This window comes from Sorex fumeus, unplaced genomic scaffold (genome assembly GCF_029834395.1).
Source record: "Sorex fumeus unplaced genomic scaffold, SorFum_2.1 ptg000033l, whole genome shotgun sequence".
NCBI classification, from domain to species: domain Eukaryota; kingdom Metazoa; phylum Chordata; class Mammalia; order Eulipotyphla; family Soricidae; genus Sorex; species Sorex fumeus.
Genome location: NW_026606090.1, coordinates 29,666,828 through 29,693,702, shown reverse-complemented (window position 1 = coordinate 29,693,702; position 26,875 = coordinate 29,666,828). Strand labels below are relative to the sequence as shown.

Genomic DNA, 26,875 nt, shown 5'->3' with positions numbered 1-26,875 from the left:
ATACCCAAGGATCTGTCTTTTTCAATTCCATTGGTCAGAGGGTCCTGCCCATATTTCAGGACCACACTGTTTTGTTAACTGCAGTTTTATAGTATAGTTTGATGTTGAGGAAAACGAAACCTCTCATCTTTTTTTCTGGGATTGCTTTGGCTATTGGTGGGGTGCAGGATATTCCATATGAATTTCAGGAGTGTTTGATCTGTATCTTTGAAACATGTCCTGTGTATTTTTAAAGGGACTGCTTTGAATCTGTTTAATGCTTTGGGCAAGACTGTCATTTTGACAGTGTTGATTCTTCTTATTTTTGAACAGGGAACGTGTTTCCATTTCCTCATGTACTCTTTCTTTTAGTAGTGATTTATAGTTTCTTTTGCATTAAGTTTTTCATCTCTTTTGTTAAGGTGATTTCTAGGTACTTCATTTTTCTGGGACACATTTGTGAATGGAATTGTTTTTAGTAAGTTTTGTTGATATGGTCCATTAGTTGATTTGTATATATTGAACAAGCCTTGGTTTCCTAGAGTGACTCTCTTCTGATTTTGTCTATGATCCTTTTGATACTGCTACTGGATTCAGTTTGCTAAGATTTTGTTGAGAATTTTTGTGTCCATATTCATCAGGGATATGATCTGTAATGTTCTTTTTGCTTCTGCTTTTGCTATTATGGTTATATTGGCTTCATATAGTTGTTAGAAAGGATGCCTATTAATACTTTGGAAGAATATTTGAGGAAATTAGGTCGTAATCTTTGAAGGTTTGGTTGATTTCACTAGTTGTCTTGTTTGGGTCTTGATTTTTGTTGGGGAGAGTTGTAATTACTGTTTCAATTTTCTTATTCATGCTTGATCTGTTGAGGTTTTTTGCCTCTTCCTAATTCAATTTGGGAGATTATAGAGTTCTAAAATTTTGTCTATTTCTTCTAGGTTATGAAGCTCAGAATCATAGTAACCTCCTGTGATCTTTTGTATTTATCAGATGTCTGTTGTAATTTCTCCCCCTGCATTTCTGATCTGATTGGTTTAGGTTTTCTCTTTTTATCCTTGTGAGTCTCAAGAAGGTTTTTTCAATCTTGTCTATTCATTTGAAAAAACAAGTCCTGCTTCATTTACTCTGTATTGTATTCCTGATTTCCATATCATTGATTTCTGCTCTCGGTTTTTATTATTTCCTTCCTTCTACTTTAGGATTCATTATTTTTCCTTTTTTTCTAGTTTTCAAACTGTGGGGTTAGGTTATTGATTTCAGCTTTTTTGCTGCTTCAATGTCAGCCTGTGTTTCTGTTTTCTCTTCTCGTAGCATTGCTTGGCGGTCTCCCAGAGTGTAGGGGGACATATCTGAACCTTTTGGGATACTTTGTTCTTAGTGTTTTCTGACTTGGGTTGGAGGCTTAATCTGGTGTTCCCATTTTGTGGGACTTCTTTGTCGCCATGAGCCTATGGATTGTAGGGCAGCTGTCACCCAAAGCTGGGGGTTGTGGTTGCGACCGCTGCTGGGTGTCACTGAGGCTGTTACCCTGTTGGGCAGAGCTAACGATTGCTCCCAGTCAGGGCTAGGTGTGGTTGCACCTGCCAGCTTGGAGAGACCTGAGTTCCAGTACGAAACTGGATTCTGAGAAAAGCCTCTGCACAAAACTGGTCAGTGGGGTAGTGCCAGGTCAGCTCAGACTGAGCGCCTGTCACGGTGGAGTCAGGACCGCAGTCCTCTCTGGACTGGCTGCATCTTGCCTGTGCCGTGAGCAGTAGCCCACTGTGTTGGAATTGACATGCCCAAGTGTGCTGTAGTGAGCGTTGATATTCCCTATATCCTTCGCATGCACACCTTTCATTCTGGCACCAACTTGCTGGGCTCGTGAGTCCCTTTTCTTCTTCAGTCTTTGTTGCTCCCTAACCCCCACCCTGGGAAGCACTTCATAGCCCCGGTTTTGTCTGCAGTTCTGCTTTCCTAAGAGTGAGTTTCCCTACGGTGAGGGCTGTCTTCTCTCCTGAATTTCCTCCGTGAGGCCTCTTGTGGGGTGCCATGCTCTCCTCAATTCCTGTGTGGTGCTGTGATTCATTTCTGCGTTCCTTGGGAAGTTTATGTGTTGTTTGTGTTGGTATCCCAGGAGCACTCACAGAACTCTTCCTTTTTGAGTCTCTTGGTGCCCCATGTCTTAGGAAGTGTTAGGTTCTTTCTTTTTGGGGAAGGGAGTTAATGAAAACTGTGTAATTTTTTGACAACAAAAGAGTTTTGACTGAGTATAATACAAACTTTTTGTGTAAGACATTGTTTTAGTGTAAGACATTGATTTATAATTTTCTTTCCCATGTTTTTGGAAGGGGGGAGGTTCTTCCAATATTAGGTTCCTAAGGACCTCTCAGCAGTAGTTGACCAACCGGGCCAAGGTTTTGTTCTGGGTCTGGCAGCGTGGTGCTGTGTGGGCTCATTGGCTACACTCTCAGTGCTTAGAGGGCCATGTGGTGCTGGGGATCAAACTCTGGGCCTTGCACAGCACATGCCCCTGATCCTTCCTCAGCTCCATCACACATTTTTCAAAAACAACAGCTCTTTGCCCTGAGTATTTGGTACTCTTTCACTGCATTAAAGATTAAGGTATTATATATTAAGTTTATCTCTTTAATTAATTTATATCAGTACACTTAAATGTTTTTTCTTTTTTTTTAAATTAAAGAACCGTGATTTACAAGGTTACTGACACAGTTGAGTTGCAGGTATAGAGTAATTCAACACCAGTCCCGCCAGCAGTGTTCCAAGATTCCCTTCCCACCCACCCCCACCTCCACCCCTACCCCCACTCCACCCTGCCTGTAAACTTGACAGGCACATTACAGAGTTTCCGTGGTTGCTGCTTAGATATGCCAGTATACTTTTTTAAGGGAAAACATATAGAGCTCTTGTGTGATAATCTTAGAGATGTGGACCATCAGTTTCATCATCTGTATTTCACATATTTTATTAATGTAGTCATTAAGTTATATTTGCACATTTAGCCATATTTAAACTTGCATGAGAAGTAGCAAGCCTCCTGATCTGTTTAACTTTTTCCCATGAATAATACTTTTTTAATTAAGCTGTTTTAATTTCTATGTTGAGTAATTTTCAGAATTATATTCTTGTAATATGAACTGCAGATGATAGGACCTTTATTAAGGACTAACTTTTACTTCTAATTGTTGTTGAGATGTTTTCGGGGTTTTTTTTGTGGCATGGTCATTTTGTAGTACTTAAGAATATCTCAAAATAGAAATAATTTTTGCTGTATTTATTACTTCTAGTTGAAATGTACAGAGACATGGAGCCTCAATGGTTTGGTTAAACATCTCTTAGGTAAACAGCTTCTGAAAGATAAAGCTGTTCGCTGTAGCAACTGGAATGATTTTCCTCTCAGTGAAACACAGAAGCTGTATGCGGCAACGGATGCTTATGTATGTATTTAAACATCTTCAGGTGATGATATGGTTTTCTACTCTGTAGCACTGTAGCACTGTCCTCCCATTGTTCATCGATTTGCTCGAGCGGGCACCAGTAACGTCTCCATTGTGAGACTTGTTACTGTTTTTGGCATATCGAATACATCACGGGTAGCTTGCCAGGCTTTGCCCTGCGGGTGAGTTACTCTCGGTGGCTTGCCGGGCTCTCTGAGAGGGGTGGAGGAATTGAACCCTGGACGCCCAGGTCAGCTGCGTGCCGCGCAAGCACTCTACCCGCTGTGCTATCACAGAAAGATCTGAGCACAGCACCCAATATCTAATGCAAAACTCAGCTCATTCACAAGTGCTCAACAAACATTTGATAATGAATGAAAGGTGTCTCAATGAAAAACTTGTATTGTAGATAAGACTTGATCAAAGATTTAATGATTTGGGATTCAGATTAGATGGATCAGAGACACAGTAGACAACTTTCTCTCCTAGAAAATGATTAAAAATTTGGGGGCCAGAAATAGTACAGTGGGTACTGTGACTGCCTTGCATGCAGCTGACTTGGGTTCCATCCCAGACACCTCACATAGTCCCCTGAGCCCTGACAGGAGTGATCCCTGAATGCAGAGCCAGGAGAAAGTCCTGAGCGCAGCTGGACATAGCCCCCAAATCTAACAACCTCCCCCCCAAAGTCTATGAGCACATTTTTATAAACTTGTTCAGACAGTAGGCAACAAATCATAGAAGGATATATATATATATATATATATATATATCTCAGCTCTGTAATAAGTTACAATAGGGAAAATTTCTTGTAGTGGCACAAATTCAACTCAAATATTTTTTATTGAACTTGCTAAAAATGTTTATGGAGAAAATATTCCTGATATTTCTCAATATTAATTGGGAAGTACTAATCAATAGATTAATTGATTATCAGAAAGCCAAAATAATGACTAAATACAAGTGAAAAATATAAAATCTCAGGAAACATGAAAGGCTAATAAACTCAGACTGAACCAGCACAAATGGTATTGATGAAATATTTAGTTTATAAACAACAGCACCATACACATAATTACAAAACAGTTTCCATTCTGAAACTGACCTTGTTTCAGTTTATATTTATTTTTAGAATATGACAAACATTTGCAAAAATTGCCTCCACATTTAGTTTTCCACTGCTGTTTGTTTGAAGTATTTTCCGATTTACATTTTCATACATAGCGAAATGTGGGTTTATCTTTGTATATAGCACTATTGGTTTTTTCTAAGGGTGGAATGATTATTTCCCTTTTTATTTTATTCATAAAAATTGTAAAAACAAACTCAAGTTTTATAGTATTTGTAGTATTTGTTTTATAGTATTTCAGGAAAAATTAGAGTAGCTTGACTTGCTCATTCCTGTTATTAGTATCTAGTTGTGTTGCTCATATACTGACCAACATTATCACCTGATCTAATAAAATATAGTGAGTAAATTGAAAGCAAATTTATCCTACTGGGTTAATTTTTAAAATTCTAATTCTAATTTGCTTTTTTTTTTCTTACTGGGGCCACACCTGGTGATACTCCTGTCTCTGTATTCAGGAATTGCTCCTGGCAGTTCTTGGGTGCTAGGGATTATATGGGATGGTAGGGATCAAAACCTGGGTCAGCCATCTGCAAAGCAATCACCTTACCTGCTGTAACTATCTCTTCAACCCTAATTTACATTTTTGGGATACTTTTAATTTTTTTTTTGTGGGACTGGAGAGAGAGTACAGCGGGTGTGGTGCTGGCCTTGCCTTGCATGGGCCAACCCAGGTTCGATCCCTGGCATCCTCTATGGTTCCCCAGCCACTCAGATTGTTCCTTGAGCACAGAGCCAGGAATAAGCCCTGGGTACATTGGACTGAGCCCCCATCAAACCTAAACCAAAACAAAAAGAGCATAGAAAGGAAAATTTTACACATTTAGTTTCATTTCTCATAATTGGTATGGTTAAATGAAAATATTTAAATCTTTGTGTAATTTAATAAGTTGACTTAAGCATTTTAGGTGCTTTCAGAATCATTGTGTTTTACTGAAGAAGAGACAAACAATTATAATTTGGTTTACACAGTACTTTCCTCTTTGATTCTCTGTAGGCTAGTCTCGTCATTTATCGAAAACTGGAAATTTTGGAGAATGATGTGCAAATATTTGCTATAAATAAAGGTATATGAAATTAAAAATTAGACTTGTTTTTCACTGAGATCTGCAAAGAAATATTTATGTATGTGCTAAATTTTAGTATTATTACAACTTCTTTCATTGTTCAAACAATGTTAGTATTAGCATGAAATTCATCTGGCCAAAAAGCTCAGGGCAGCAGTTTAGATATTTGTGGTAAATCAGGATTATGCTGCATTTTATTTTGACAATTGGTAATCAGTAGTCTTCCACATTGGGGTTGTGAGGCTTGATAATGCAGTGATGCCACCCCTCTCTCTCAACTGGAGGTTATGTACCTATGCTGTTCTGTCCTCTCCTCCTGTTGTTCATTGATTTGCTCGAGTGGGCACCAGTAATGTCTGACAGCAAATTGTGAGACTTGTTACTGTTTTTGGCATATCGAATATGTCATGAATAGCTCCCCAGGCTTTGCCATGTGGGCAAGATACTCTCGGTAGATTGCCGGGCTCTCTGAGAGGGGCAGAGGAATCGAACCTGGGTCGGCCGTGTGCAAGGCAAACACCCTACCTGCTGTGCTGTTGCTCCGGTCTATGCTATAAATATTTAAATTGCATAAGGTACTTTATATGATCTTGGTTTAACTGTAAATTTTCAACAGGGTAAAATAACACTGCTGTTTCTCTCAAAAGAATGGGTACTCCGCTTACCTTTGTGGTTAGGGGAATTACAGAGGATAAAAATCTTCAGTGAATGAAAAGATATTATTTTGAGATCACATGATTACAATAATTTTTAGTAGCAGAAGGCTATCATTTTATATTGCATGCTTCAGAGGAGATAGATATTTTGAAGGACTAAAGGATAATAGGAAATTCTAAGTAGGGAAGGGTTTGGAAAAGAAAGACAAGTTTTGTGGTGTTGAAGAAGAGTGACTTACCAGACAAAATGAACTTGAACATCATATATTAGAAAGACTTGCTTTACATTTTAGTGATATAAAGAGAACAATAAAGAAATATTGTTAGCTAAGTTTATGTTTTCCAAACTATTTAGTAAGTGGCAGCCTATATGGTGTTGATTTCTAATTTTGAAATAGTACACATGGGTTCAGATTTTCACATCAACCTTCTTCCTGAATTGATATCTACTGGGTTTTATTATGTGTGAATGCAAATCACTTGTACTTTATTGTAATATTTAAATAGCAGATATTTGAAAGGGGGTTTGGCAACGGGATTAGTAAGACTTTAGGTGGAATTTATTTAAGAAAAGAAACTGAAAACGTGAGTCCCTTAATGAAGTGGTTAAATATGTCCAAAAATATTTAAATATGTTAAAAATGTCTTTGCTGTGTGGTGTGAAAATTGATATTGGTTATTTTTTTTTTTCCAGAGGAGAAATTATCACCCCACAGTGTGAAGAAACAGTTGACTTCCATCTCTGAGGAGATGATGAAGCTGGCTGAACACCTTCCGGATACTTTAAGCAAATGTGAAGACTCACAGAGGTTATTTATTACCTACATAAAAAAATCAATTTGTTTGTTCTTTTATATAGGGAGAATTACTTCTCATTCATGTATAGTCACACAGTTGGCTTGACTATATACACAGACTGTTGTTATATGACTTAAGAAATATCTTCCCATTTGTTAAATTGTACATCGAAAGCTTGAAAGCTTTTCTGTCTTCCTTTTTGCATAGGGCCTCCTCAGAGATGCTGAGGGTGGGATGTGGGGACCATTCCTGGCATTGTTCTGCCTCACTGTGGGAGTCCGATGGTTTTGGTACATGGCTCTGTAGTGCTGCTGGGGCCTGGAGAAGCCTGGGCATGCTTCATCTACTGCAGGGTACTGAATTCAGGACCTTGCATATGCAGTTCCAACTCTTTTCTCAGGCACCTCTGTTTGCTTTTTAGGATGTCTTATGAAAAATAAAAATTGTAAGTTAGCATGAAGGAAAATATTTTAGATCAAAATTGTCTTTTCTCCCTCCCTCTCCATCTTTTATTTAGTTATATTTATAGTTTCATCACTTTAAACTTAGAAATAAAAGGTGTTCTTATACTTAGTAGGTCCATTTTTCTGGTTGATTATTATTTAAGAGTTATACATAATTGATAACCTATTAAAACAAGAAACATTTTAAACATTATTATAGCTAAAGCTAGACTCTGGCCTATTGGTTCCGTGTAACTGTTTTTTTGGAAACAGGCCTTACCCTGACTTTAATTGTAGAATGACTTCTTTATTAAATCTCTAAAGGAAAGTTTCAAGCAGTGAAAAGTTATAATGTGGTAAATTAACTTTCAGTCAAAATCTTTGTTGAAATTTAAAGTAACTGATTGAATTTTTAAGAATTTCACTTGATAGCTGGGGATGTAGTTTAGCAATAGAAGCATTACCTTAGATCTGTGAGGTCCTGGGTTCGATCCCTAGCACTGAAACAATACAAAACAAAACAAAAAACAAATCTCACTCTGACCAATGCAATGTTAATGTATTCTTTTTTTAATGAATTTTCTGATAATTTTTTTGGAGAGGGGGTTGTTAGGGAAGCCACACTGACTAGTGCTCAAGGCTTACTACTGGTTTTGCATTCATTGATCATTCCTGTTGGGGTTTGCTTGGGGATTAAAAATCCCAATTGGCTATTTGCAGGACAAGCTCTGTACCTGCTGTACATATATCATTTCAGCCCAGATTTCCTGTTCACCTGAACTATAAAATTTATTGGTTGATATGGAAATTCAGTTCTTTTTATTTATTTATTTTAATTTTTAAGTTTTTAAATTTTTTTGCTTTTTGAGGTCACACCTGGTGATGCACAGGGGTTACTCCTGGTTTTGCACTCAGGAATTACTCCTAGCGATGCTTGGAGGACCATATGGGATGTTGGGAATCTAACCCGGGGTGGCCACATGCAAGGCAAATGCCCTACCTGCTGTGCTGTCCCTCCAACCCCTGAATGGCATCATTTTCAAATGAGAAATAGTGACAATAAAATTTTTTTATTCAGTTTTAACATTTACTCTCCATGAAAGAAGAAAATTCACCATTTACATATTTGCATGTATTTGATATTTTTCTTCTAGCACACTAAGTATATATCATATATACATACACCTTATATATTGCGTTATATATACTTACATACACACACACACATATATATATATACACACACACACTCACACAGACACATGCACACCTTATAAATTGCATGTGCCTTAGTGGTTTAGTTTATAGTAACAATACTTATTTTTATTTGAAGCTTGAGAATGGGAAGAACTGGATTCATTTTAAGATATACCTTATAAAGTTTCAGTTTTTCTATATGATTCACATTTATTTAAATCTAAAATATTCAGATTTATTTCAGAGTCTTTGTGGCAAATTTTCAGCAATGTGTACCTTATCTGTATTATATCTCATAATCAGGAGGAAACAAAAAAATACCTCTGAAGAGCGAAAACATGCTACGTGCATGTATTCAAACTCACTGACATTACATTTCCAGTGGTGTATGCGAGGCCACATTTGGAACATACTTGCTTTTTGTTTATAGCTTTTTTCAGTTGGACAAACTTAGATGTCCAGTAAAAATGAATACTAGGTATGGAGAAGGACAGCATCTGGAAATTTTGGTTGACAGGCTGAGAAAGAGTGTACAGACTTAGAAGGGTTAGAATGAATGGGCCAGGGAGAGAACTCAACATAAGCCCGAGTTCCATCTCTGACAATGTATTGGCCTTCAATCAGTCTGGGGTGTGGTGGCCCTCAGGCATCCCCTGTCTGATGTCAGTGTCCCAGGAGCACCGCTGGGCTGAGCAGCCCTGGAAGGAGCCACTGTTAATAAGGTAGCGCGAACAATGTTTATAGTATAGCAGTTGAAGTTTATTACAGAAGGGATTCTGCTTCAGTGAACCTGGGAGGTATTGAACTTTGCAGTACTGTTAGTTATGGATTTAAATTTAATACATGTATACAGATGCCATTATGTACTTAGCGTTCTGCTGGAGACCAAGGCTGTCTCAGGCTACAAGTATACATAACAGTAATAAGAAAGAGAAAACATACCCTGCCTCATTGAAGGCAGGACTACCTTTGATGCTTATAAATAGTTACGGGAAACATTTCTGGTGCTAATTAGCACAAAATAAATGCACCTCACAGTTCTGTCTGTTTCACTGTGTCAGTGCTTCTGTATTTAAATGTTGCAGTGTTCTCTATGCATCTCAGTATCTAAAAAAATATGTCACATATCTGTTCCTGTAAAGTGTGTATATACAGTTAATAAAAATACTGGTTTTGCATTCATTGATCATTCCTGTTGGGGGGTTGGTTTGAGGATTAAAATTCCCAGTTGGCCACTTGCAAGGCAAGCTCTGTACCTGCTGTACATATGTAATTCCAGCCCAGATTTCCTGTTAACCTGAATTATGAAATTATAGGTTGATATGGAAATTCAGTTCTTTTAAAATGTCATTTTAAGATATTTTTAAGATTTGAGGAATTTTATTGTTAGAATTTATGTTAGAATTTAGTGTTAGAATTTTCAAGCTTTTGTTTTTGTTTGAAGGCCATGCCTGGCAGTGCTCAGGGGTCTATATGTGGTTCCAGATACTGAACCATAGTCAGCTACATACCAAGTTCCTAAACGCTTGTACTGTCTCTTTAGCCCCATTTTTATTATTATTATTATAATGTAGGAGCACTGCTATTTATTCAGCCATTGATTAAGATGATTGAATTGTGCATGAACTCCACATTAGTTTTTTTGTTAATTTTTTATTTTCATAAGTTAGTTCACAATGTTTGATTACATTCAGTATTCAAACACCAATCCCACCATCATTACATCTTCCCACCACCAAAATCGGGTTGTTTCCATCCCAAACCCCAATCCCTGAGCCAGAATACAACTGAAAAAATATATTTCATATTGTCTTTTATGAAGAACTGCTGAACATAATTACAAAAAGTATTCATATAGGAAACAGTGTGAAGATTATTCTATTTTGGCAGAAGCCATTAAGACATTCTATAGGATATCACTAACATGTTGTTAATGCTTGGGTGATATGAGCTTTGGTGTATATATATATATATATACATGTATATATATATCTGAAAATATGTATATATTCACATATATATATTTTCCTCTACGATTTGTTGCCTACTATCTGAACATGTAGAATAACACTGAACGAATTATAGAGAATCAGTAGGGAGTGTTTTATGGTGTGTTTCATGGTCCAGAAATATGTATACTCATATGTGAGGCTCGTTCCGAGCGGGTGGGTAGCAACCTTGAGTGTGGCAGTGGTTGGGTTGTGCAGGTTTTTGGCTGCCGGAACTAGGTCCTTTGGGGTGGGGAGGGCTCTCACCTGCCCCCTCAGAGGCACCCCGTGTGAAACAGTCTGGCGCTGAGTCCGGTGGCATGGTTATGGGTGGTCCCAATTTTTAAAATTTTTTGCTAAAAACTACTCAGTTTTTAAAATGGTTTTGCTTTTGCATTTGTTTGCACTGTAGATTTTGTTAACTTAAGCTTGAGCTCAACTTTGGCATGTTGTTAATGGTGCTACTTTCAGTGTGGAAATGATTCATGAAATAACTTAGCGCTTTCAATAATTTATTCCTACAAGTTCAGATTTGTATTTGAATCATTAATCTAGGACCTCCAAATATTGTGTTAGAATTCATTAGGTTTTGATTTTAAATATAGAAAAATGAGAACAGTCAAGGGAAAACATTGTTAGATATTAAACATTGGATATAAAATTTGTCTCTGCCCAAGCCAGCATTCCTTAGGCCACACCAGGCCAAACTGGAAGTGTTTGAGGGGTTTGAGCTTGGGACCTAGTAAACGCAAGGCTCTTACCCTTCTGCCATATGTGCTATTTTCTCAGATCGAATATACCTTGTTTTGTTCTCAAATGATTTTCCTGTTAAGTTGTTTGCTTTCAAACTGGTTCAAATTAATTTAAATATAAGCACGTAAAGGTACTTATTTAAAAAATGTTAATTAGCAACAACAATTAAAGAGTTAAGAAATTAATTGTAAGGACTGGAGAGAGAGTACGATTGTTAGGGCACTAGCATTGCACAAGGCCCACGTGGGTTTTATCCCCGCAGCCCATATGTTCCTCCAAGCCCACCATCAATGATTTATGAGCACAGAGCCTGGAGTAAGCCCTGAGAACTGCAGGATGTGACCCCCCCAAAAACAAAAAGGAATTGTGTATACCAAGACCATATCTGTTAATACCATTATGATAAATTATAAAACAAAAACTGCATAAGTCAACTATATATAAAAACAAAACTATAATATATTAAAATATTAAAAAACAAAATAAACAGCAAATTAGAAGTAACCTAACTATAATCATAATTAATTAAACAACAAAAACTGGGCTGGAGAGATGGCACAGTGGGTAGGGCGTTTGCCTTGCATGCGGCCGACCACGTTTCAATTCCCAGCATCCCATATGGTCCCCTGAGCACCACCAGGAGTGACTCCTGAGTGCAGAACAAAGAGTAATCCCTGTGCATCACCGGGTGTGACCCAAAAAGAAAAAAAAAATTAAAAGTGCCACCAAAAAAATTCATTCATTAAACTAAAACATCTTTTTCATATTTTCTCCTTTGTTGAATTTGCCCACTGATAGAAAGTATTTTTTCTGTTCCAAAGTATGTTTGTCATTTTAATAGTTTTGAAGATGTGAAACAGCATCATTTCCATATTATAATATAAACACTGATATGTTACAGCTGGGACTGTAATGTTACTTTTGATATATTGAAAAAGGTAAAATATGAGATAAAATTTTTCTTCTAACTTAACATTAATTATATTTGGTTCCCAATCTTTTGATTTATTTGATCAATCTTTCACTAAGTGTAGGCCTTTTCTTTGGAATTCCATAGAGAGTTTCTTATTAAACTACACCTATAATTCTATTTTCTACAACATTTAGTTAATTTCTTTAAAATGTATTGGAATCTTAGGACAGTTGAAGAAGTATGAATGAAGACTGCTGGGAGTTTTAATTTTTTTCTCTAAAGTTTATAATTGGTTATATTACTCAGAACTTAAAAAAATTGCTAAATCTTTTACACATTTGATACAGAATTTAGTGAAATAGTGTTTTGGGGGGTGTGTGCGTGTGTGCGCACGCGTGTGCACGTGTGTGTGTGTGTGTGTGTGATTTTTAGAAACTTACTTTAGGCACTTGATTTATAGTAAGGTTTCCTGCATAAAACATTCGCATGATACCTTCCGGATCAATCAACATAGCAGCAAATTGCAGTTGCATGAGCTCATCATTTTTCCAAGCCAAGTAGTATTCTGTTATATATATGTACCATAGTTTCTTTATCTAGTTGTCAGTTCTTGGACACTTGGGCTGTTTCCAGATTTTGGCTATTGTGAATAGTGCTACAATGAATATAGGAGTACGGATATCTTTCTGACTAGAGTTCCTGTGTCCTTAGGGTAGATGTCAAGTAGTGGAACAGCTGTGTTGGTGGAAGCTCAAATTCTAGTTTTTTTGAGAAGTATTCCTATTGTTTTCTAAAAGATTGAGGATTTCTTTTCCTTTTTTTCTTTTTTCCATTTTTTATAATTTTATTTATTGAATCACTGTGAGAGCATTTACAAAGCTTTCGGGTTTAAGTCTCGGTCATACAATGAAACACCTGTATGACCATTTACCAGTGCCCATTCTCCACCCCCAAAACCCCCAGTATACCCCCCCATCCCACACCCTCCCCCTAGCTGTAGGGCAGGTGATTTCCACATTAGTCTCTCTCTACTTTGATTACATTCAATATTTTGACACCAGACCCACCATTATTATTTGGGATTTTAACCCCACACTCAGATCTGCTGAAAAGGCAGCAGTAGACAATTTGTTTTCTATTGCTGGTTAAGAATAACATATGATGTCACATGGCTGCAGTAGTGGTCGTGCAATTTTGAAATTCTGAAATTTTAAGAATTAAATCTGGCGGGATTTCTGCCAAAACCTGCTGGGTTCCGAGATTTGTTACTGAGTCTCTGGGAACATGGCCGGTAAGGAGCTTGATCAGGAGCCAGAAAGGCTGTTCATGGGCGACAACTTGGGGTCTCGTTGGGATGGGGAGGAAAGGACTGGCTCCACCCCAATCCCGTGAGGCCCCATGTGTCTCGTCACTGAGGGCCTAAACCTGACTGTCCAATGGCCTCTGGAGGATGGCAGCCATTGAGCCGTGTAGGGGGAGCAGGTGGAGTGACAACACCCTTTCCTCCCTGGGGTGGCCCAGCAACAGTAATGTACTGTGGGGTTCGGACGCATTTCTGCCAAAAGCCACTGGATTTTGAGATTTGTTTCTGAGTCTCTGGGATCATGGCCGTTAAGCAGCTTGATCAGGAGCCAGAGAGGCCGTTCGTGGCCGGCGACTCGGGGTCTTGTTGGGGTGGGGAGGAAAGGGCCAGCTCCACCTCCATCCCATGAGGCCCTGTGTGTCTTGTCACTGTGGGCCCAAACCTGACTGTCCAGTGGGCTCTAAAGGATGGCGGCCATTGGGCTGCCAGGGGGAACAGGCCAAGGCATGAAACCTATTCCCACCTGGGTTGGCCCATTGCTAGTAACCTACTGCAGAGACCGGACACATTTCTGCCAAAAGCCGTTGGGTTTTGAGATTTGTTTCTGAGTCTCTGGGATCATAGCCGTCAAGCAGTTTGATCAGGAACCAGAGAGGCCATGCCTGAGGCATATAGCTGAGCCTGAGGTGGTTTGTGGGTTTGTCTCCCACAAACCTAACTTTTGGCTGTTTATTATCATGGTAAACTTTGTCCCAAGTTTTTAGGGTCTGGCCAAAGGCCAGCAGCAATTTTGGGGTATCTGGAAGTCTGAAGGCGCCATCAGGCTGTTGATGCACTCGCCTCACAGGTACAGATTGACCTGCTGGCGGCACCATACCCCCCTTTTTTTCTTTTTTGGAGTCATCATGTATCACTGATTACATTTATATTTAAATTAATTACAAAAATAACTGTAACAAATTGAATGGTACCAAACTCTAGTGACACTTGGTAAGCATATAGGTCACCTGTTGGTAAGCACAGAAGCCACCGTTGGTATTTCTACTTGTACAGCGTACAAGTGGAAAAACTAAGCTGAACATGAAATTAGGCTGTCAGCTAGCTATAAGCAGATAGTTGGCATTAGGAAATGAAAAACAACTTTAGTCTCTTATATTCTTTAAGTGGAAATCTATTTAGAAATATTCTACTTATTAAAAAACTTCAAGCTGTACCTGTATAGTTATGGAATTGTTGCTTAATTATCCTTTTTTCTTTTCTTTTTTTTAGGATGTGTTTACTGCTAAAGGATATTTCAAAAAGTTTGTATTCATTGAAAAAGATGCTATTAGGTTCTTCTGACACCAAGACTGAACTGCACCCCAGCAGTGATTTCAGCTTATTGCCAGTTCAGAATCCAGTTGCTGGTGAAGCACATCAGAAACAAATTAGGAAACATAAAATTGTTAGTAAAGTTAAAAATGAGAAATCTCTTGATAATATAGAAAATATATTTGAAGATGAAGTAAAACAAGGAGAAAATAAATTTGAAGATCGATTAGAAGACCAATCAAAAACAAATACAGAGAGAACTTGTTTGATGTCATTAGATATTACAGATTATGAACTCCAAATTTTGGAACAGCAGGCTTCCAGAAAAGTTCTGAGTGGTATTACTTGCAAATCTCCGGAGGTACTAAATAGAAAACACTTTCCATTCACTCCTGGTGTTGGCTAATGTGTGTGTGTGTGTGTGTGTGTGTGTGTGTGTGTGTGTGTATGTGTGTATATCATTATATACATTTTTTTCCCCTGTAAATAAGCTGGTAGTAAATATTTAAGGCTTTTCTATTCATAAGCTCCGTACTTTAACGGCTCAGTTCTGACAATATTGTATAAAAGCATAGCATTTTAAGTAGTATAAAACTATAGAGAGTTGTAAACAGATGAGCCTGTGGTTCAGTAAAATTTTATTTACAATAGCAAAAGATTGACTAGATTTGGTTTTCATAGCTATAGTTTGTTGCTCCTGAGTACAAAAAATGGTGTCGATTTGCTCGAGCGGGCCCAGTAACATCTCCATTGGAGACTTTGTTGTTAAAAAATGGTGTCATAAAATGAAAAGATTGTATAGTGTCACAGACCTTTATTGTAATTAGCTATATAAGCATTTTCCCTGCTTTTTTTACATTATAGATTTTCTCTATTTTTGCATTCCCATTCCCCTATGTCTACTAGAATTTTCTTTTCCAAGCTTCTTTTTTTTTGAGAATAATTTAAATTTCCTCAGATTTTTTTCACTTCCTACTTTTAGAGTCTCTCTCTCTTTTTCTCTCTCTCTCTCTCTTCCCCCTCTCTCCCTCTCTCTCTACCCCCTCCCCTCCTTTGCTCTCTCCCTCCCTCCTCTCCTCACCTTCCTCAACCCTCTAACCCTCTTCCCTACCTTTTTCCTCTATCATGTAAACATATAAATATCTGTTAAAATTTATCTGTTTAAGAAGTTGTTATTTTACTGTGTATAGTATTTTGTAGAAAAGAGGTTATAGAATAAGTTATACTTGAAATTAATGTTTGAAATATTTTCTTTCTTCCCAAAGCATTTGTCTTCTGAGAATAATGAAGAGGATATGTCTTATGTAATTGAAAGTGATGAAGATTTAGAAATTGAGATGCTTAAGGTATCTTTAAAACGATGAAAAAATTACTTGAAGTACTTTCCAAAGGACATTTGATTAAGTAAAATGTTATTTAAGTTTAAACTAGCTCCTGAGTCAATTCTGTTTTTTTATAAGATCTGTGGGTTTGCTAAGTTGAGTTGTTAGCTAATTTTTATGTTCTAGAAATAGTAGGCCACTAGATTCTAATATTTTTCTGAGAGAGTCTTAACTCTCTAGTACTGAAGTGTGTCACATTTTCTTTTCATTCATCTATATTCCCTTTCAAAAACAAAACCAAAACATTCATATCTCTTTTCATTTGTAAGTTCTTCATTATGTACTTAATATTTGTCTTAGATTTTATTAACATGGATATTTTCACATTTTATTTATGTTTTTGAGCCACACCCAGTGGTGCTCAGGGGTTACTCCTTTGTGCTTAGGAATTACTCCTGGCAGGCTTGGGGCACCATATGGGATGCCAGGGATCGAACTTGAATTGGCTAAGTATTTGTTTAGATTCAAACAAATATTGAATCTAAAATTATTTGAATCTTCTCTTTAGTGTGGTAGGGCGTTCGCCTTGCACGCGGCCAACATGGCCGACCCGAGCTCGATTCCTCCGCCCCTCTCGGAGAGCCCGGCAAGCTACCGAGAGTATTCGATATGCCAAACACAGTAACAACAAAGTCTCCAATGGAGACGTTACTGGGCCCGCTCGAGCAAATCGACGATCAACGGGAGGGCCTTTACCTTTACCTTTACCTCTCTTTAGTGTAGTATACTACCCAGTTGTACTATTTTTCTGGCCTCAATATTTTATCTGTCATTGTCACTGTCCTCCCGTTGTTCATCGATTTGCTCGATTGGGCCCAGTAACATCTCCATTGTGACATTTGTTACTGAGTTTGGCATATTGAATACATCACGGGTAGCCTACTAGGATTTGCCGTGCGGGCGAAATACTCTTGGTAGCTTGCCAGTCTTTCCGAGAGGGGCAGAAGAATTGAACCTGGGTCGCCCGGGTCTGTTGCGTGCAAGGCACACGCCCTACCAGCTGGGCTGTCACTCCAGCCCCAAAATTTTATATTATGTAAAATTTTTTAATGTTTTAAATTATAAAATTTGAAAATAGTATTACATAGTTTATATGTTTTCTACCTTTCACCTAGCCTTAGGTTTCTTTTTTAGGTGTTGTGAACCAGAAATGGACAATTTAAAAAAAAAAAACCTCACTTTAACTAAATTAAGAGGAAATTGAAGAAAAACACAGTAGTTTATCCTGTGTATATTTTTTATTATGCATCTTTAGGTCAATGTGACTTTTAAATTTTGAAATCAGCTTGATTTTTGAGATGAGTAGTGGACCATGATTTGGAATGTGGTTTCTGAATTTAGATAAGGGATTGAAGCTTGTCTTTCTCCATGTACTAGCTGTGTGACCTTGGACGTTTCATAATTTTTTTGATACATAATTTTTTTGTAGTCATTATTTACTACATGTGAAGTAGTAGGTCCAGAGATTTAGAATTTTAATTAAATTTAATTAATTAGATTTAGATTTCAATTCAGAAGTATTAAATGAATATTAGCAGTAATAATATTGAATAATATGAATGTTTCATTATATTCCTATACTGATTAACCACTTATCTGAGAAGTACTCAGAGAAGTTCATTTATAGAATCTTGTGGACTTTCACAAATAGGTATTATATATTAAACTTCTTAGAAAGCAAACAATACCCTTATGAGAGGACTTTTCAAAAGTAAACTTAAAATAATTATAAACATATATTTTTTTTCAGCCAACATGAATAAGTATACTTTAGAAAGAATAAGTCTTTTAATGTCAAGTTCAAGTGTAAAGTTTAATAAAGTGAGATATGGTAATTATGTTTTAATAATTCACTTTTCAGTAAAAATTTCAGAGATAAAACAATTTGGATATATTAGTTTTTAAATAAATAATCTTCATTCAAGGGAGGTAAACATATAATGTCAAGTCAGAATAGAAACAAATATTTGAGTCTGAAATTATTTGAATCTTTTTTTTTTTTTTCTTTGTTTTGATTTTTGGGCCATATTTGACTTTGCTCCTGGCTTGCTCTCTGTGCTCAGATATCACTACTGATGATATTTACCAGACATTTAACCCAGGTCGGCTGCATGCAGGAACTGTCTCTTTTGCTCTGATTCTTATTTTTCCTAATTCTAAAAATACATTTTATCACTTGCATATAGTTTGAAAGTTACAAATTGTTCAGTCAGTTTGACTGATATGTTGGTAAAGGTAAAGGTAAAGGCCCTCCTGTTGATTGTCGATTTGCTCGAGCAGGCTCAGTAACGTCTCCATTGGAGACTTCGTTGTTACTGTGTTTGGCATATCGAATACTCTCGGTAGCTTGCCGGGCTCTCCGAGAGGGGCGGAGGAATCGAACTCGGGTCGGCCATGTTGGCCGCTTGTAAGGCGAATGCCCTGCCCTCTGTGCTGTGTTATAGATCACTATCACTTCATCACTGTTATCTTGTTGTTCATTGGTTTGCTCAAGCGGGCTCCAGTAACTCTCCATTCATCCTTGTCACGTGCTAGTGTAGCCCAATGGCATATTGAGGGTTCTTTCAGGGTCAGGAGAATGAGGATCATCATTGTTACTGTTTTGGCATATCGAGTACACCACGGGTAGCTTGCCAGGCTCAGCCGTGCAGTAGGGATACTCTCGGTAGCTTGCCGGTCTCTCCAAGAGGGATGGAGGCTTTTGGGGCAGTCTCTAATCACTTTTACAGGTGTTCCCAGTCAAGCATATATGCGGGCAGGATATTCGTGGTAGCCTGCCTGGTTCTCTGAGAGTGAGAACTAGACAATAAGCGGCCACGTGCTTCCGGGAGCTTGGTTTTATAGTCTCTGGATCTTGGCCATTGATGGGATTACATGGCAGTTGGTGGGTGTAATTTTCTAGCTGTTGGAGGATGGGGGATCTGAGGAGGCCAGAGGCGATCCAAGCAGGCTTGGAGATCTCAGTCCAGGTCTCGAAGATCTGGGTTCCTCTGCCGGTTCCTTCATGCATGAGGCTCATCCAAGTGTGTGGATAGTGGTCTTAGCAAGGCTGTGGCTGAGTTCCAGAGGTCTCCAGCTGCCCGGGCTCTACTCAGGGCAGGGAGGGAAACTCAACCTGCCCCCCTCCAATGGACTCTGGTGAGGACAGTCAGGCGTGGGGACAGGAGAGTCTGCGTTGTTCTCTTCCGGGAGCTTGGTTTTATAGTCTCTGGATCTTGGCCATTGATGGTATTACCATATATAGTTATAGTTATATATTATACCATATATAATGTTATAGATATAGAGAATCTTATTATAAGACTGATATTAGAGCCAACCAACACTTGCCACTTGGATTGAAAACATTGATGATAAAGAGAAAAATGATTTTTCAGTGTTTACATTCAGTTTTTTGCTCACTTCCTCAGGGACAGTTTGCTGTATTCTATTAATGAACTTTGTTTATGCTGGAAGTCTTCCATCTTTGGCCTTGTGCCTTGAAATTGTTCTTGAGCACACTTTAAAACTGGAGCACATGTGCTCTTTTGTGGTATTGCTTGCACATCTGCCAGCTTTGAATGGAATTTTAGGCTCTGTTAATAGTACTTCTTTTGTGTTTAGTGAAAAAAGATAGGGCACTGTCAGTGGTTTTGCTTATGAAATTTCTTTTAAATTTTCAGTCTTTAGAAAACCTAAATAGTGACACAGTGGATCCAGTTCATTCAGAATGTATAGAAATGGAAAGTAATCTGGATCTTCATTTTGAAGAAGAGGATGATGAGGATGAAGCGATTAAAGAGGCAGAAGAAGATATTGGTAAACACTTTAATTTTGAAATGACTTGTTCGTAAGTGGTTTTAATTTGATAGTCAGTTTTCAAACACTTGGGGAGCCTGGATTTGGTAGTACAAATTTTTAATTATGATTAAATATTTATATTTAAATTCTATATTAAATTTATGTATTATTAAATGATTTTTAGTGATACATGTTTTGTTGTTGGTTTTGCAGGGCCCTCACCAGGTCGTGCTCAGGGCTTATTCCTGGTTTTACACTTAGGAATTATTCCTGGCAGTGCTTGAAGGACAATCTGGGGTGTCAGGAATTGAAACCTGGTTGGCCACGTGCAAGGCGAGAGCCTTAGCCACCTTACCTGCCATATGATCTTTCTGGTCCTGATATGAAACTTTTAATTCTGTATTTTGTTTGTCAAAATCCAAAGATCATTAATCATTAATAAAATTTCATTACGAATTACTTGTGTTAAATGTTATCTGTGGTCCAGGTACAGTGTATTCTTCAAAAGCTGAAATTAGTGGCACAGCATCAGATAGCAAACCTAATTAATTTTTTATTATGTATGTATGCAAACTATAGTAAAGAACTTAGTAAATGACCCTCTCATTATTTAAGTTTAGTGATAGTATTCATATGGCAAACTAAGGCTAGTTATAGTGTGGAACCTTAGAAATATATTTTGTAGGTAGGGAGTATTATGAAGATATTGAAAAATGATTTTTTCCTTGTTTTCTTATATTAAGGTCAAATATGTTATCTCTAATCAAATTAGTTTTTTTTCAAACTGTTAAAGCTTTATAATACAATAATGAATTTTATTTGTTTAGAGATGGAGTTTTTTCTTTAGATAATGTTTTATTTTTATGTACATATTTTCCAGGTTGGCTGCGTGCAAGGCACCACTGGGCTGGAGCTATAGCACAGCGGTAGGGCGTTTGCCTTACACGCAGCCAACATGGCCCACCCGAGTTTGATTCCTCCGCCCCTCTCGGAGAGCCTGACAAGCTACCGAGAGTATCTCGCCCGCAGGGCAGAGCCTGGCAAGCTCCCCGTGACGTATTCGATATGCCAAACACAGTAACAACAAAGTCTCCAATGGAGACGTTACTGGGCCCGCTCGAGCAAATTGATGATCAACGGGAGGGCCTTTACTTTTACTTTACTATTTTCCAGGTTATTGTGAATTTGTGGTTAGTAAAGATCAGTGGAAATATTTATAGTGCGCTTTCCCTTTATCGTTCTTCATTAATTTGCACCATTATGAAATTTCATGGATTTAACTCTGTCCCTCTGTGTGTTTAAGGCTCATCACACATACCACCAGTGTTCCTGTCCTCTTCTCCCACCTCCCGAGGGCTCCCTCTTGCCAGTCCTCTCACCCTCACTCCAATTTTTATGAAGTCGAGGAGTTAGTTTTGCTGAGATTTGGTAGCTTGCTTGCTTTCGTACTTAAATCTTCAGCATTTGAAATCTCCAGTGATCGTCTTTCACTTCCTATTTTACTTAGCATAGTTCCCTCATTTTCATGTATTTTGTCCCCGAACAATTCATTTCTCCTTTTGGTGGCACGTGCGGTAGTATTCCAGTGTACACTGCAGCTGCTTTGTGTGTTGTTGGCCATTTAGGGTGACCCTTGTTTGGACTGTTGTGAGTAATGATGCTGTTAACATGAAGAGATAAAATACCTTTTGGAATTGGTTATTTCATATCTTTTGCATAAATGGCCAGGTATGGTATGACTGGATTATCTGCTATTTCCATTTTTATTTTTTCAATGAGTTTTCATACCGTTTTCTCTAGAGACTGCTCCAAGTTACATCTCTTTTGGAAGTGGTCCAGAGCTTTTTTTCTTTACAAAACCTGCCAATATTTGTTATTTTCTATTCTTTTTGAGATAGGTAATATTATGGTATTAGGTAAATATAAAAATGTCATATTTTTGCTTTGCTCTTTTTTGGCTTTTCTGGACACTTGATCTCGAGTAGACAGTGAGAATCAGTTGAGTAAAGCTAATGTAGCACTGTACTATGCATTTAGATTTTTGATTTGAAGCTTTTTGGTACAGTGGTAGTTAAAATCAAGATTTTTATCAGATTTTTGTGGCACTGTTGTAATTTTTCATCATCATTAATTGAAAGTTGTTTGTATCATTAAATTTGAATTGGTATATTGATCACCATGGTTAGCATCTAGAAATGTAGGGAATTACACATCATCTTTTCATGGTGATAGTAAATTGTGAGCCAAAATAAAAGTACTAATCATTAGTATTAGTGGTAATCAGTGTTTACCTGCAGTGATGACTGGTACACAAAGGTGCAAGTTGTTTGGAGCTCAAAGGTAGAAAATAGGGCCTAGAGAGAGAGTGCAGAGGTTGCAGGCACTTGCCTTCCTTGCATGTGGCCAAGCCCAGTTTGTTCCTTGACACTGGTCCTCTGAGCATTCCCAGGTGCTGGTCCTCCTTAACACTGCTTGAGAGGGTGCTGGGGATCGAACCTGGGGTGGCCGTGTGCAAGGCAAGTGCCCCACCTGCTGTAGTATTGTTCTAGACCCCACAATATTCTTTAAACAAAGTCACTGAAATGAAACTTTGTTCTCTGAAATTTTAATATAAATGTCATTTCATTTTTCAGACCCTTCATTACCAGAACCTAGTGCAGAGCAAGTTACTTGCCTCAAGACCTACTTTGGCCATTCCAATTTTAAGCCGTGAGTATAGTCTCATTAAATTATTTATGCATTTGCTATTTCCTTCACAAAGTAGGAAAGGTAAGTAATTTGTTCATTTAACAGTACCGCACAACTTCACTCTAGATTATACATGCTATGTTGTTTCCTTTAAGTGGATACAAAGTTATTTTTAAGTGCTAGTGATATCCCAAAAACAGTAACAAGTCTCACAGTTTGTTGTGAGTTACTGGTGCCTGCTCTAGCAAATCGATGAAAAATGGGAGGACAGTGTTACAGCGCTATAGTTCTCTAGAGTTCTGGGTAGAAATTGGTTTAAATACATTAACAGATGATTTCTAATTTAATGATGTTTTTTCGTTGAGTATATTTGTGTGCCTATTTTGTACTTCTTATTGTTCATAGTATGCTGGTTCATGTTCATAAGAGAGTGGTTTGTAGAACAATTAAAATCTTCTAAATTTTAGTATAGCAGTTTTTATTTACATATACAGGCCACGTTTATAGTTATCAAATGGGATGAATGAGAATGAGCCCCAAAACAAGTATTTGAATAAAGTTAGGCATTTGCTTTGCATGCAGCAACCCGGCATGCCGTATGACCCCCTGAGGCCACCAGGAGTGATGCCTTAGCACAGAGCCAGGAGAATTCCCTGAGCTTTCCTTGGTGTGGTCCAGAAAAATGTAAAATTTTTGACAAGATTTTTCCTTTTCTGGGAATTTAGTTCATAAAAGTATTAAAAAAATTTTTTTGTAGAGTTTTAATTTTCTGGTTTTTTTTTTTTTTCTTATTTCTGGGCCTTACTTGGTGGTGCCCAGAGATTAGCCTGTAGAACTCTGGGAATACTCCTGACTTTTTGCTCGGGGATCATTCCTTTTGGGGGATTATATGTGGTGCCAGGATCGTGCCCATGTTGGCTGCATGCAAGGCAAGCATTGTACCCACTATACTCTCCCTGGGCTGGAGCGATAGCTCAGCGGGTAGGGTGTTTTGCCTTGCACGCAGTCAACATGGCCCACCCGAGTTCGATTTTCCACCCCTCTCGGAGAACCCGGCAAGCTACCGAGAGTATCTCGCCCGCATGGCAGAGCCTGGCAAGCTCCCCGTGACGTATTCGATATGCCAAACACAGTAACAACAAAGTCTCCAATGGAGACGTTACTAGGCCCGCTCGAGCAAATAGATGAACAACAGGAGGACAGTGATAGCAAACAGTGATACTCTCCCTAACCCTAGGTCTTAATTTTTTTTTAAAGTACTAAGCTATTTTCTCTATATAAAAGAGAGCAAAGATGAGTTAATTCAGAAGTACAAATCAATGAATTTTAATTTATTACCTGATTTAATACTGAACTGTACATTATCAGTTCACTAGAAGATTGTCCTTGTAATTGATTTTTTTCCCTTAGCATTTTATTAGGTGGAAAAATTAAAAGATGCAGTAAAATTTGAATTTTTTTTGCCATAGATATCTGTGTGTGTGTGTGTGTGTGTGTGTGTGTGTGTGTGTGTTTTGTCCTCACTTGCAGTATTCAGGGGACCTAGTGGTCCTTGCCCAAGCTTGCCGATTCAGTTCTGAGACTGAGGATGCAGAGCTGCTGGGTTTTTGGGCTGGGGGCCTTCTCAGGGCCTCTAGAGCCGTATCTGCTGACCTGGTGGTGCCCCTGTTTGGCATTTGACTATATTTTATCACATACCCATCAATCTGATAAATCCATTTATTTCTTTAGTCATTTCTTTTCCAAAATTTAAAATGTGGCTCTCACAGCAAGTTGTTGACATTATTGCATTTCCCCCCTGCTCCCCCTCACCCCCAGTACTTCCTTCAAATTATACTTCATTTGCTGTAGTTAAAAATATTATTTTTAGGGCTGGAGCAATAGCACAGCAGGTAGGGCGTTTGCCTTGCACGCAGTCGGCCCAGGTTCGATTCCCAGCATCCCATACAGTCCCCCAAGCACCTCCTGGAGTAATTCCTGAGTGCATGAACCAGGAGTAACCCCTGTGCAACGCCGGGTGTGACCTAAAAAGTAGCACTGCAGTGCCTTGCATGTGGCCGACCCGAGTTCGATTCCTTTGACCCTCTCGGAGAGCCTGGAGAGCCCGACCCAAAAAATGGGGGTAAAAAATTTTTTTTTCCTTTTGTGTAAAATTTAAGTACAAGTAAATGTTTTAACCTTATCTGTATGTTTGCAAATCTTAAGTGCACACACATAATTCAAACCTTCATCAAAATTTAGATCGACCCAGAACATTTTCTCATTTTTCTTTATCTAAAAGTCAGTCCTTTTCCTGGAACATTTCTCTTTATGTAAATTGATGATTTTAATGGGTATTTATATAAAGCCTGAAATTTATTTTATATTGTAGATTTGCATATATATGTGTGTGTGTATATAAATATATGTTAAAATTTAATACATAGCCAATGAAAATGCCTAATTGTTCCCTTAGCTTTAATAGGATGATTGAGCAAATGAGGCACTCTCTTTCAAGGTTCGAGTTCATCATTTTATATAAAAGTTCAAAAAATGTAAAAGAAATTATATTAGGGAAAGTGAAGAAACTGAACACATTTCAACTTGTCCCTGGGGTTTTATTACTAAGACAAAACAGCTTTTTGCTTTTCACCCTCCAGTGTTCAATGGAAAGTAATTCATTCGATACTGAAAGAAAGACGAGATAATGTTGTTGTCATGGCAACTGGTAAGTTGTACTTAAGCAAATAACCTAATCCTGTAAAAAAAAATAAAATTTAAAAGATTTTGAAATGCTTTAATCTTTTCCTAAACTTTTCCTAAACTCTTAAAACATAAATATGATTGGTATGAAAGGTAGGGCAGAGTACACTAAGGAGATGCTAAGGATTTTAGGAGATGCTCAAATTTATGGGTTTTAGCAGATAATAGTATCATTTTATTTAAGTATAACATAAGGAAATATCAAAGTACTGCAGCTTCATTTTGATATCTTGGGTGCATTGTTTTTATTTCAAGGATATGGAAAGAGTTTGTGCTTCCAGTATCCTCCGGTTTATGAAGGTGGGATCGGCCTTGTGATCTCTCCTCTTATTTCTTTGATGGAAGACCAAGTGCTCCAGCTCGAGTGAGTATTGTTTTCATTGCCATAGTGGCTTTTTTTTTTCAATGAAGGAAACATCTGATTGAGCTTGTTAAAATATAGTTCCCAGAAACACATTTCTGTATATATTCCTTTCTCTTTATCTGTAGTCCGTGATCCGAGTGGAAAGGCGTTCTTTCTCCTTTCAGAGTGTGCCTCCCAGGAGGTGTTCTGGAGACCTCAGGCCTCCCTTGTGACTCTCAGACAGTCAGGCTGACAGTCCAGTGCAAGAACTCGAGGAAGCAGTGCTGCGGGGTCGTGGCATACCCAGGCACGGGGGGCTTCCAGGGCTGTGCCTGCGAACAGCTTCCTTTTTTTTTTTAATGATGTTTTAAAAAACTTGAATCATAATTTCAAAATTATGAAGTTGTTCATGATTTAGTTTAATTTTCCAATACTAATCCCTTCACTGGTGACAATTTACCTCTACAAATATCCCATTTCCCTCCTCCGCCCAACCTGCCTCTATGGCAGATTCTTTGTGCCTACTTTTAGCTTTCTGTCTCCTTCAGAGGGACCACTTGCCTCCACCATTATTATAAAAATACCTTCTCATGAACTATCCTCACCCTCCAGTGGCAAGTTTTCTACTGTAAACCAGTTTTCTTGCCCCTTACTGCCTTTGGGCATTTGTTATTTCCCCCACTGTTTATATCTGACAGATGAAAGAGATCATCTGTGTCTGTTTCTCCATCTGAATCCCTCACTCAGAGTTATAGTCTCCAGGTCCACCTGTACAATAGCAAATTGCATTTCATCTTTGCTTTTAGCCGAGGAGTATTCCATTGTGTATATGTGCCATAGTTTCTTTACCATAGTTTCTTTATTCAGTTGTCTGTTCTTGGGTACTTGGATTGTTTCCATATTTTGGCTATTAAAAATAGTACTGCATTGAACATGGGAGTTACGGATACCTTTTCTGCA

At 38.0% G+C, this 26,875-nt stretch overlaps 1 protein-coding gene across 1 annotated transcript in view; it reads left to right on the top strand.

The window, feature by feature from the left end:
- Nucleotides 1-26,875, top strand: part of WRN (WRN RecQ like helicase) — a 199,509-nt gene that overhangs the window by 74,492 nt on the left and 98,142 nt on the right. The window contains exons 8-16 of the mRNA XM_056116631.1: nucleotides 3,273-3,422; nucleotides 5,549-5,618; nucleotides 6,969-7,083; nucleotides 14,939-15,341; nucleotides 16,246-16,326; nucleotides 20,025-20,160; nucleotides 22,776-22,851; nucleotides 25,470-25,537; nucleotides 25,828-25,936. Coding sequence (XP_055972606.1) covers nucleotides 3,273-3,422; nucleotides 5,549-5,618; nucleotides 6,969-7,083; nucleotides 14,939-15,341; nucleotides 16,246-16,326; nucleotides 20,025-20,160; nucleotides 22,776-22,851; nucleotides 25,470-25,537; nucleotides 25,828-25,936 — 1,208 coding nt within the window. The remainder of the gene's footprint in view (nucleotides 1-3,272; nucleotides 3,423-5,548; nucleotides 5,619-6,968; nucleotides 7,084-14,938; nucleotides 15,342-16,245; nucleotides 16,327-20,024; nucleotides 20,161-22,775; nucleotides 22,852-25,469; nucleotides 25,538-25,827; nucleotides 25,937-26,875) is intronic.